Source organism: Oncorhynchus tshawytscha, linkage group LG20 (genome assembly GCF_018296145.1).
Source record: "Oncorhynchus tshawytscha isolate Ot180627B linkage group LG20, Otsh_v2.0, whole genome shotgun sequence".
Lineage (NCBI taxonomy): Eukaryota > Metazoa > Chordata > Actinopteri > Salmoniformes > Salmonidae > Oncorhynchus > Oncorhynchus tshawytscha.
In genome coordinates this window covers 8,163,289-8,175,808 of record NC_056448.1, presented here as the reverse complement: position 1 = coordinate 8,175,808, position 12,520 = coordinate 8,163,289, and the positions used below count along the sequence as shown (strand labels likewise).

At 51.1% G+C, this 12,520-nt stretch overlaps 1 protein-coding gene across 2 annotated transcripts in view; it reads left to right on the top strand.

Moving 5' to 3' along the window:
* LOC112219762 (A disintegrin and metalloproteinase with thrombospondin motifs 6-like) overlaps positions 1 to 12,520 on the top strand; it is a 166,045-nt gene that overhangs the window by 77,065 nt on the left and 76,460 nt on the right. For both annotated transcript variants that reach the window (XM_042302120.1, XM_042302119.1), the window contains exons 7-8: positions 1,366 to 1,511; positions 8,164 to 8,207. In XM_042302120.1, coding sequence (XP_042158054.1) covers positions 1,366 to 1,511; positions 8,164 to 8,207 — 190 coding nt within the window. The remainder of the gene's footprint in view (positions 1 to 1,365; positions 1,512 to 8,163; positions 8,208 to 12,520) is intronic.

Genomic DNA, 12,520 nt, shown 5'->3' with positions numbered 1-12,520 from the left:
GGATGTGTTCAGACTGTTCAGGGTTGTGGATGTATTCAGAATGTTCAGGGTTGTGGATGTGTTCATAATGTTATGGGTTGTGGATGTGTTCAGACTGTTCAGGGTTGTGGATGTGTTCAGACTGTTCAGGGTTGTGGATGTGTTCAGACTGTTCAGGGTTGTGGATGTGTTCAGACTGTTCAGGGTTGTGGATGTGTTCAGACTGTTCAGGGTTGTGGATGTGTTCAGACTGTTCAGGGTTGTGGATGTGTTCAGACTGTTCAGGGTTGTGGATGTGTTCAGACTGTTCAGGGTTGTGGATGTGTTCAGACTGTTCAGGGTTGTGGATGTGTTCAGACTGTTCAGGGTTGTGGATGTATTCAGAATGTTCAGGGTTGTGGATGTGTTCAGACTGTTCAGGGTTGTGGATGTGTGTTCAGGGTTGTGGATTCAGACTGTTCAGGGTTGTGGATGTGTTCAGACTGTTCAGGGTTGTGTATGTATTCAGACTGTTCAGGGCTGTGTATGTATTCAGACTGTTCAGGGTTGTGGATGTATTCAGACTGTTCAGGGTTGTGGATGTGTTCAGACTGTTCTGTGGATGTGTTCAGGGTTGTGGATGTGTTCAGACTGTTCAGGGTTGTGGATGTGTTCAGACTGTTCAGGGTTGTGGATGTGTTCAGACTGTTCAGGGTTGTGGATGTGTTCAGACTGTTCAGGGTTGTGGATGTGTTCAGAATGTTCAGGGTTGTGGATGTGTTCAGACTGTTCAGGGTTGTGATGTGTTCAGACTGTTCAGGGTTGTGGATGTATTCAGACTGTTCAGGGTTGTGGATGTGTTCAGACTGTTCAGGGTTGTGGATGTGTTCAGACTGTTCAGGGTTGTGGATGTGTTCAGACTGTTCTGGGTTGTGGATGTGTTCAGACTGTTCAGGGTTGTGGATGTGTTCAGACTGTTCAGGGTTGTGGATGTGTTCAGACTGTTCAGGGTTGTGGATGTGTTCAGACTGTTCAGGGTTGTGGATGTGTTCAGACTGTTCATGTGTTCAGACTGTTCAGGGTTGTGGATGTGTTCAGACTGTTCAGGGTTGGTATGTGTTCAGGGTTGTGGATGTTCACTGTTCAGGGTTGTGGATGTATTCAGACTGTTCAGGGTTGTGGATGTGTTCAGAATGTTCAGGGTTGTGGATGTGTTCAGACTGTTCAGGGTTGTGGATGTGTTCAGACTGTTCAGGGTTGTGGATCTATTCAGAATGTTCAGGGTTGTGGATGTGTTCAGACTGTTCAGGGTTGTGGATGTGTTCAGACTGTTCAGGGTTGTGGAAGTGTTCAGGGTTGTGGATGTGTTCAGACTGTGTTGTAATGTGTGCTGTATGTTCTATCCAGCCCAACCTGGAGATCAACCACCATGCAGACAAGTCTCTAGACAGCTTCTGTAAGTGGCAGAAGTCCATCCTCAGTCACCAAGGAGACGGGAACAGCATCCCGGAGAACGGCATGGCTCACCATGACAACGCTGTCCTCATCACACGGTAGATTCTCCACCTCCACTCTCACGTACCTACACAGACACACACACATGCACGCACACACACCCTTATTTTCCTCTTACCTATTATTATGTTTTGCACTGACTCTGTTACGCAGACTTGATGTACACTCACTGGACTCTAACCACAGACCCACATACTACACTAACATTCCAACACACACACACAAAACACAGACACACACACACACACACACACACATTCACACTCTTCTCACATGCTGCTGTTTTATTTTTGACATGTCTTTTTATTGAGCTTTTATTTAACGAGGCAAGTCAGTTCAGAACAAATCCTTATTTACAATGACGGTCGACCAAAAGGCCTCCAGTGCGGACGGGGCCTGGGATGAAATAAATACATACTTTCTGTTTATTATCTGTGCATAGTCATTTAACCCCTAACCCACATGCATGTACTGTATTACCTCAACTACCTCAACTACCTCGCACCCCTGCACATAGCCTCGTTACCGATACCCCTGTACATAGCCTCGTTACCGATACCCCTGTACATAGCCTCGTTACCGATACCACTGTACATTGCCTCATTACCGATACCCCTGTACATAGCCTCGTTACCGATACCCCTGCACATTGACTCGTTACCGATACCCCTGTACATAGCATCGTTACCAATACCCCTGTACATAGCCTCGTTACCGATACCCCTGCACATTTACTCGTTACCGATACCCCTGTACATAGCCTCGTTACCGATACCCCTGCACATTGACTCGTTACCGATACCCCTGTACATAGCCTCGTTACCGATTCCCCTGCACATTGACTCGTTACTGATACCCCTGTACAAAGCCTAGTTACCGATACCCCTGCACATTTACTCGTTACCGATACCCCTGTACATAGCCTCGTTACCGATACCCCTGTACATAGCCTCGTTACCGATACCCCTGCACATTGACTCGTTACCGATACCCCTGCACATAGCCTCATTACCGATACCCCTGTACATAGCCTCGTTACCGATACCCCTGCACATTGACTCGTTACCGATACCCCTGTACATAGCCTCGTTACCGATACCCCTGCACATTGACTCGTTACCGATACCCCTGTACATAGCCTCGTTACCGATACCCCTGTACATAGACTCGTTACCGATACCCCTGTACATAGCCTCGTTACCGATACCCCTGCACATTGACTCGTTACCGATACCCCTGTACATAGCCTCGTTACCGATACCCCTGCACATTGACTCGTTACCGATACCCCTGTACATAGACTCGTTACCGATACCCCTGTACATAGCCTCGTTACCGATACCCCTGCACATTGACTCGTTACCGATACCCCTGCACATTGACTCGTTACCGATACCCCTGCACATTGACTCGTTACCGATACCCCTGTACATTGCCTCGTTACCAATACCCCTGTACATAGCCTCATTACCGATACCCCTGTACATAGCCTCGTTACCGATACCCCTGTACATTGCCTCGTTATTGTTAATGTTATTTTTATTGTGTTACCATTTTTCCTTTAGTCTAAGAGGCACAGTTTTCGTACTTACTTTTGAAACAGCTCTGCGTTGTTGGTTAAGGGCTTTGTGAGTAAGCATTTCACGGTAAGGTCTACTACACCTGTTGTATTTGGCGCAAGTGGCAAAAAACATATGATTGGATTTTCGATGATGGTTCGTTCGGCGGTAGAAGTGTGCGGTAATTGACCTCGCCATATGTCTTTTGTGCGTTCGTTTACTTAAACGCTTTAGCAGTCCTTCCACCTTCCCACTTTGTGCTGCGTCTGCGTTTCACAGCCAGAACAGTAGCGTTGAAACACACAGCCAGGCCACTACTCATATCTATTACTGGCTCTGGGTGAAGCCGATGACAACGGGAAGCGATGGTCTTTCAGGCACACTAAGATTTATGGCTGGTAACCGTGTTGCGGCAAAAACACTGTCATAACTGCTATTGGCATTATTGTTGACCGTGGTGTGATTGACATGGGCTAAAACCCTGCTTTTGACTCTTCCTGCCTGGCTGTGGACTAATGTTCGCCTAGTGCTAGTTGACTTAAGCTGTTTAGTGAGCCGTCAATAGGAGATACTGTAGTAGGTAAGGTCCTCTATTGCTACTGAATGTAATGGTTGGTCGCCTTAGAAGCAGCGTTAGAAGTTTTGCTTGGATTCTGATGCCAGCAGGCTACTGAAGGTTTTTTTTGTGAGTGCTGTTCCCAGACACCTGTCTGTCTGTTGTGCTGGTAATTATCGGAGGGCAGGTCTGTACTGCCAAAGTTACATCACCTCAGCCTTCTGCTGCTATAGGGCTTTCCACCGTCTGTCTGATGCTAAACCAACACTAGCTGCTATGCTTTCACTAAAGCATTGTGTTGTATATACATGCTGCAGGCTGCTTACAGGGTTCAGTGAAGTTCAGTGACTGTGGGTTTGCGTTATAGGCCCAGTACAACATCTTATTAGAGAGAGGGGGGGTGAGGAGAGAGAGAGAGAGAGAGAGAGAGAGAGAGAGGGGGGGTGAGGGAGAGAGAGAGCGAGAGAGAGGGGGGGGTGAGGAGAGAGAGAGAGAGAGAGGGGGGTGAGGAGAGAGAGAGAGAGGGGGGGAGGAGAGAGAGAGGGGGTGGAGAGGAGAGAGAGAGAGAGAGAGAGGAGAGAGAGAGATTGAGAGTGAGAGCGAGAGTGAGAGCGAGAGAGAGAGTGTGTGAGAGAGAGAGAGAGCGAGAGAGTGAGAGCGAGAGAGAGAGAGATAGTGTGTGAGAGAGAGAGCGAGAGAGGGAGGGACAGAGAAAGGGAGGGAGAGAGAGAGAAAGGGTGGGAGGGAGGGAGGGAGGGGGAGGAGAGAGAGAGGGATGGAGGAAAGAGAGAGAAAGGAGAGAGAGGGGGAAGAGGAGAGATAGAGAGCGAGAGAAAGAGAGGGAGGGTGGAGGAGAGAGAGAGAGAATGAGAATCAGAACTTTGGTAGGGCCTACGTTTAATGGGACAACAAGATGTGTGTGTTGGTGACGAGCTGGGCTGAAGGATGGTAACATTAGAGAGAGTATAAATAGTTCATGATGGACCTCGAGAAGCTTTCATTTACCACCGCTTGTGCTAGAACATTCCCCCGTTCCCAGGTGGAATCCACCTTCAAGAGAGAGCCCAGCGATGTTAAGACTGTTTGCGTTAGCAACGCGCAGCTTTACTGTATGTGTGGCTATTACATTTATGGCTAATGAAGAAAAATATCAGGTTAAATAAAAGTGTTTTATGAGATGATGATGAGGGATGCCCTAGGCCACGCTCTTTATCGTAGTACTATCTATATCCCCTCATTTAAAACATGTGGGAACTGCCTCTGGAGGTTGTCTCTGTGTGTTGCGTTTGAGCCTCTCTCACTTCTAAGTCCGTCGTGAAGTGTATACAGCCGACAACACCAAATGCACGGCATACTGTACTCCCAAACTCAACTTCTGCCAGGCCGTCATCCTGAATAAGAATTTGTTATTAATTGACTTGCCTGGTACAATAAAAGTTCCATGGAAGTCAAATGAAAAGAAGCTTCTAAGCATGCCGTGCGGGGGTTGGTTCACTTTGCTGAGGGCAGGCTGAGGTCACCAGGAGTGCACAGAAACGATGATGTCATGGTAGCGGTCTTGACGGTAGCGGTCGTCCTGGTGTTGGCCTCCTGTGGTTGCGGGCTGGTTGCGGTCAATCAGGACATAAGGAGGAGACATTATCCTTGAGGTGGATGGAGTCTGTTCGGATGGGTCGTCCTTCTAGGCATGAATCATGATTGTGACCTCTCCTTCGTTCCCCTTGTCTGAATGTCTATCTCTCTCTCTCTCTCTCTCTCTCGCTTTCTCTCTCTCTCTCTCTCTCTCTCTCTCTCTCCCTTTCTCTCTCTCTCGCTTTCTCTCTCTCTCCCTTTCTCTCGCTCGCTCTCTCTCTCTCTCTTTCTCTCTCTCTTCTTTCTCTCTCTCTCTCTCTCTCTCTCTCTCTCTCTGTCTGTCTCTCTCTCTCCCTCTCTCTTTCTTCCTCTCTCTCTCTCTCTCTCTCTCTCTCTCTCTCTGTCTGTCTCTCTCTCTCGCTTTCTCTCTCTTTCTCTCTTTCTTTCTCTCTCTCTCTCTCTCTCTCCCTTTCTCTCTCTATGTCTCTCTATGTCTCTCTCTCTCTGTCTCTCTCTCTCAATTAAATTCAAAGTATTTATTGGCATGGGAAACGTGTTTACATTGCCACAGCAAATTAAAAAACAAAAACAAAACAACAATGACAAAAACCAACAAAGTTAATTAAACAAAACAATCAGTCTCTCTCAATTCAATTCAATTCAAGGGCTTTATTGGCATGGGAAACATGTGTTAACATTGCCAAAGCAAGTGAGGTAGACAACATACAAAGTGAATATATAAAGTGAAAAACAACAAAAATTAACAGTAAACATTACACATACAGAAGTTTCAAAACAGTAAAGACATTACAAATGTCATATTATATATATATATAGTGTTTTAACAATGTACAAATGGTTAAAGGACACAAGATCAAATAAATAAGCATAAATATGGGTGTATTTACAATGGTGTTTGTTCTTCACTGGTTGCCCTTTTCTCGTGGCAACAGGTCACAAATCTTGCTGCTGTGATGGCACACTGTGGAATTTCACCCAGTAGATATGGGAGTTTTTCAAAATTGGATTTGTTTTCGAATTCTTTGTGGATCTGTGTAATCTGAGGGAAATATGTCTCTCTAATATGGTCATACATTGGGCAGGAGGTTAGGAAATGCAGCTCAGTTTCCACCTCATTTTGTGGGCAGTGAGCACATAGCCTGTCTTCTCTTGAGAGCCATGTCTGCCTACGGCGGCCTTTCTCAATAGCAAGGCTATGCTCACTGAGTCTGTACATAGTCAAGGATTTCCTTAATTTTGGGTCAGTCACAGTGGTCAGGTATTCTGCCGCTGTGTACTCTCTGTGTAGGGCCAAATAGCATTCTAGTTTGCTCTGTTTTTTTGTTAATTCTTTCCAATGTGTTAAGTAGTTATCTTTTTGTTTTCTCATGATTTGGTTGGGTCTAATTGTGCTGCTGTCCTGGGGCTCTGTAGTGTGTGTTTGTGTTTGTGAACAGAGCCCCAGGACCAGCTTGCTTAGGGTACTCTTCTCCAGGTTCATCTCTCTGTAGGTGATGGCTTTGTTATGGAAGGTTTGTGAATCGCTTCCTTTTCGGTGGTTGTAGAATTTAACAGCTCTTTTCTGGATTTTGATAATTAGTGGGTATCGGCCTAATTCTGCTCTGCATGCATTATTTGGTGTTCTACGTTGTACACGGAGGATATTTTTGCAGAATTCTGCGTGCAGAGTCTCAATTTGGTGTTTGTCCCATTTTGTGAAGTCTTGGTTGGTGAGCGGACCCCAGACCTCACAACCATAAAGGGCAATGGGCTCTATGACTGATTCAAGTATTTTTAGCCAAATCCTAATTGGTATGTTGAAATTTATGTTTCTTTTGATGGCATAGAATGCCCTTCTTGCCTTGTCTCTCAGATCGTTCACAGCTTTCTCTCTCTCTCTCTCTCTCTCTCTCTCTCTCTCGCTCTCTCTCTCTCTCTCTTCTGTTCTGTTCTGTTCTTATGGCTCTCTTGCCATTGTGGGCCCATCAGGAAGAGAGGAGACATTCTCCCCAGACAGAGTCATTCCGCTCATTATCCTTGAGGTTATGTATGGTCCACGTCCAGCTCCTCCCTCTAGGCACCGTGCTATACAGAGCGACCTCTCCATCCCTCGCTGTTGTTGCTTTATTAGGCTCTGGCCACGTCATCGAGGATGCGGTGTCTCGTTTGGAACGTGGCCCGTGGTGTTTGAGAAACTCAGGGGGAAATTAAAGGAAGTAAATCTAAATAAATAGATGTCCTAAACGAGGTGGAGTCTGCTTGTCCTCGAGACCGTACCTCATGGGTTTGGAACCGGTCCACCGGGATAGGGGGTGGAGGGGAAACAGACGGAGGGAGGGGGGGGCAAAATGAAATGTAATTTGCAGTGTCCTTGGGTTTTTAATAGATTAAAAGCTTTAGGAATGATTGGATCACTCATTATAAATGTATGATGTGTGCTCTGTAAACGCTGAGGCTGACTGTATGGAACTGTTTTTCCTGCGCTGGATTGGATTAGCATTGTATCAGAGAGAGAGAGAGAGAGATGAGAGAGAGAGATGTACAGATAGATAGGAGGACGGACGGACTGACGGGCGGGCGGGCGGACTGAGGGCGAGGGTTACAACAGGGACACAGCAGGGTCTTATTGGACTTTAAACACTGTGTTGCTTCCTGTCTGCCTGCCTGCCTGCCTGCCTGCCTGCCTGCCTGCCTGCCTGCCTGCCTGCCTGCCTGTCTGCCTGTCTGCCTGCCTGCCTGTCTGTCTGTCTGCATGTGCTTTTATAGAAGGACAAACCTTCATGATATGACTAAACCGTTCAAAGACTTGTTGCTGTATAACAACTAAGGTCAAATACTGCAGGTAACTGCCTGAGATGCCTGGTTTTGACATCAAAGGTGCTGAGAATAGAATAAAATAGAATAGATGAACATAGAATAGAGGAGACGAGAGTAGAGCAGAATAGAAGCACAGAGCGCCTGACAGAAGAATCCTCATGTTTCTTCTTCCTCTTCCTCCCTCAGGTACGACATCTGCACTTACAAGAACAAACCCTGTGGGACTCTAGGTGAGTGGCTCTACGTTCTGCTCTCTGTTCCACTCTGTTCTGTGGCCTGGAGGCAAGGGGAGACAGCTCAGAGAGACCAGGTGGGGTATACTGTCGGCAGGGCAGGGTACAGACAGGGCAGGGTACAGACAGGGTTAGAGTACAGACAGGGCAGGGTACAGATGGGGTTAGGTACAGACAGGGTTAGGTACAGACAGGGCAGGGTACAGACAGGGTTAGGTACAGGCAGGGTTAGGTCCAGACAGGGTTAGGTCCAGACAGGGTTAGGTCCAGGCAGGGTTAGGTCCAGACAGGGTTAGGTCCAGACAGCGTTAGGTCCAGGCAGGGTTAGGTCCAGACAGGGTTAGGTCCAGACAGGGTTAGGTCCAGACAGGGTTAGGTCCAGACAGGGTTAGGTACAGACAGGGCAGGGTACAGACAGGGTTAGGTACAGGCAGGGTTAGGTCCAGGCAGGGCAGGGTACAGACAGGGTTAGGTCCAGGCAGGGCAGGGCAGGGTACAGACAGGGTTAGGTCCAGGCAGGGCAGGGCAGGGTACAGACAGGGTTAGGTCCAGACAGGGTTAGGTCCAGACAGGGTTAGGTCCAGACAGGGTTAGGTCCAGGCAGGGCAGGGTACAGACAGGGTTAGGTCCAGGCAGGGCAGGGTACAGACAGGGTTAGGTCCAGACAGGGTTAGGTCCAGACAGGGTTAGGTCCAGACATGGCAGGGTACAGACAGGGTTAGGTCCAGACAGGGTTAGGTACAGACAGGGTTAGGTCCAGACTTGGCAGGGTAGTGGTAGGGCGGGGTACAGACAGGGTTAGGTCCAGGCAGGGCAGGGTAGTGGTAGGGCAGGGTACAGACAGGGTTAGGTCCAGGCAGGGCAGGGTAGTGGTAGGGCAGGGCAGGGTACAGACAGGGTTAGGTCCAGGCAGGGCAGGGTACAGACAGGGTTAGGTCCAGGCAGGGCAGGGTACAGACAGGGTTAGGTACAGACAGGGTTAGGTCCAGAGAGGGTTAGGTCCAGACAGGGTTAGGTCCAGACAGGGCAGGGTACAGACAGGGTTAGGTCCAGACAGGGTTAGGTTCAGGCAGGGCAGGGTCCAGACAGGGTTAGGTCCAGGCAGGGCAGGGTCCTGACAGGGTTAGGTACAGGCAGGGTTAGGTTCAGACAGGGTTAGGTTCAGACAGGGTTAGGTCCAGACAGGGTTAGGTTCAGGCAGGGCAGGGTCCAGACAGGGTTAGGTCCAGGCAGGGCAGGGTCCTGACAGGGTTAGGTCCAGGCAGGGTTAGGTTCAGACAGGGTTAGGTCCAGACAGGGCAGGGTACAGACAGGGTTAGGTCCAGACAGGGTCCAGGCAGGGTTAGGTACAGACAGGGCAGGGCACAGACAGGGTTAGGTCCAGACATGGCAGGGTACAGACAGGGTTAGGTCCAGACAGGGTTAGGTCCAGACAGGGTTAGGTCCAGACATGGCAGGGTAGTGGTAGGGCAGGGTACAGACAGGGTTAGGTCCAGACAGGGTTAGGTCCAGGCAGGGCAGGGTAGTGGTAGGGCAGGGTTACAGACAGGGTTAGGTCCAGGTAGGGTAGGGTACAGACAGGGTTAGGTACAGACAGGGTTAGGTCCAGCCAGAGTTAGGTCCAGCCAGGGTTAGGTCCAGACAGGGTTAGGTCCAGATAGGGTTAGGTCCTGACAGGGTTAGATACAGACAGGGTTAGGTACAGACAGCGTTAGGTACAGACAGAATTAGGTACAGACAGGGTTAGGTACAGACATGGCAGGGTAGTGGTAGAGCAGGGTAGTGGCAGGGTTAGGTCCAGACATGGCAGGGTACAGACAGGGTTAGGTCCAGACAGGGTTAGGTCCAGACAGGGTTAGGTCCAGACATGGCAGGGTAGTGGTAGGGCAGGGTACCGACAGGGTTAGGTCCAGACAGGGTTAGGTCCAGGCAGGGCAGGGTAGTGGTAGGGCAGGGTTACAGACAGGGGTAGTGGCAGGGCAGGGTAGTGGCAGGGCAGGGTAGTGACAGGGCAGGGTAGTGGCAGGGAAGGGTAGTGGCAGGGAAGGGTAGTGGCAGGGCAGGGTAGTGGTAGGGCAGGGTTACAGACAGGGGTAGTGGCAGGGCAGGGTAGTGGCAGGGCAGGGTAGTGACAGGGCAGGGTAGTGGCAGGGAAGGGTAGTGGCAGGGAAGGGTAGTGGCAGGGCAGGGTAGTGGTAGGGCAGGGTAGTGGCAGGGCAGGGTAGTGGCAGGGAAGGGTAGTGGCAGGGCAGGGTAGTGGCTGGGTAGTGGCAGGGCAGGGCAGGGTAGGGTAGTGGCAGGGCAGGGCAGGGTAGTGGCAGGGCACGGTAGTGGCAGGGCAGGGTAGTGGCAGGGAAGGGTAGTGGCAGGGCAGGGTAGTGGCAGGGCAGGGCAGGGTAGTGGCAGGGCACGGTAGTGGAAGGGCAGGGCAGGGTAGTGGCAGGGCACGGTAGTGGCAGGGCAGGGTAGTGGTAGGGCAGGGTAGTGGCAGGGCAGGGTAGTGGTAGGGAAGGGTAGTGGCAGGGCAGGGTAGTGGCAGGGAAGGGTAGTGGCAGGGCAGGGTAGTGGCAGGGCAGGGTAGTGGAAGGGCAGTTTAGTGGCAGGGAAGGATAGTGGCAGGGCAGGGTAGTGGCAGGGCAGGGCAGGGTAGTGGCAGGGCACGGTAGTGGCAGGGCAGGGTAGTGGCAGGGAAGGGTAGTGGCAGGGTAGTGGCAGGGCAGGGCAGGGTAGTGGCAGGGCAGGGTAGTGGCAGGGAAGGATAGTGGCAGGGCAGGGTAGTGGCAGGGAAGGCTAGTGGCAGGGAAGGGTAGTGGCAGGGCAGGGTAGTGGTAGGGCAGGGTAGTGGCAGGGCAGGGTAGTGGTAGGGAAGGGTAGTGGCAGGGCAGGGTAGTGGCAGGGAAGGGTAGTGGCAGGGCAGGGTAGTGGCAGGGCAGGGTAGTGGAAGGGCAGTTTAGTGGCAGGGAAGGGTAGTGGCAGGGCAGGGTAGTGGCAGGGCAGGGCAGGGTAGTGGCAGGGCACGGTAGTGGCAGGGCAGGGTAGTGGCAGGGAAGGGTAGTGGCAGGGCAGGGCAGGGTAGGGTAGTGGCAGGGCAGGGCAGGGCAGGGTAGTGGCAGGGCACGGTAGTGGCAGGGCAGGGTAGTGGCAGGGAAGGGTAGTGGCAGGGCAGGGTAGTGGCAGGGCAGGGTAGTGGCAGGGCAGGGTAGTGGCAGGGCAGGGTAGTGGTAGGGAAGGGTAGTGGCAGGGCAGGGTAGTGGCAGGGAAGGGTAGTGGCAGGGCAGGGTAGTGGCAGGGCAGGGTAGTGGAAGGGCAGTTTAGTGGCAGGGAAGGGTAGTGGCAGGGCAGGGTAGTGGCAGGGCAGGGCAGGGTAGTGGCAGGGCACGGTAGTGGCAGGGCAGGGTAGTGGCAGGGAAGGGTAGTGGCAGGGCAGGGTAGTGGCAGGGAAGGGTAGGGTAGTGGCAGGGCAGGGTAGTGGCAGGGAAGGGTAGTGGCAGGGAAGGGTAGTGGCAGGGCAGGGTAGTGGCAGGGAAGGGTAGTGGCAGGGCAGGGTAGTGGCAGGGAAGGGTAGTGGCAGGGCAGGGTAGTGGCAGGGAAGGGTAGTGGCAGGGCAGGGTAGTGGCAGGGAGGGTAGTGGCAGGTCAGGGTACAGGCGTGGTAACGTCCAAGTGCACTTGACTGTGTCCTTCTACCAATATAGCTCAAATAATGTGGCTATTTATATGTTCATATGGTCTCTTTTCTTCCTGGTACAGTACTTTAAGGACACTGGGTTCCAGTCCTTTTCCCCAGGGGTTTGGTTTGGCATGTTGTGTCTCCACTGTGACAGGAACTGTGGCAAACTTAAAAACCTAAACTTACAAACTTGTTAAGCTTCTGTAACCAAGCTCAGAGAGTCAACAAGAGAGAGAGAGAGAGAGAGAGAGAGATAGAGAGAGAGGGGTTTAGATAGGGAGAGAGGGAGAGAGAGAGGTTTAGATAGGGGAGAGAGAGAGAGGGAGAGAGAGAAAGAGAGAGAGAGAGAGAGAGAGAGAGGTTTAGATAGGGAGAGAGAGAGAGAGAGCTTTAGATAGGGAGAGAGGGAGAGAGAGAGAGGGAGAGGAGAGAGAGAGAGAGAAAGAGAGAGAGAGAGAGCTTTAGATAGGGAGAGAGAGAGAGAGAGAGAGAGAGAAGAGAGATAGAGAGAGAGCTTTAGATAGGAGAGAGGGAGAGAGAGAGAGGGAGAGAGAGAGAGAGAGAAAGAGAGAGAGAGAGAGCGGTTTAGATAGGGAGAGAGGGAGAGAGAGAGGGGGGGGAGCAGGAGAACACACTGTAAG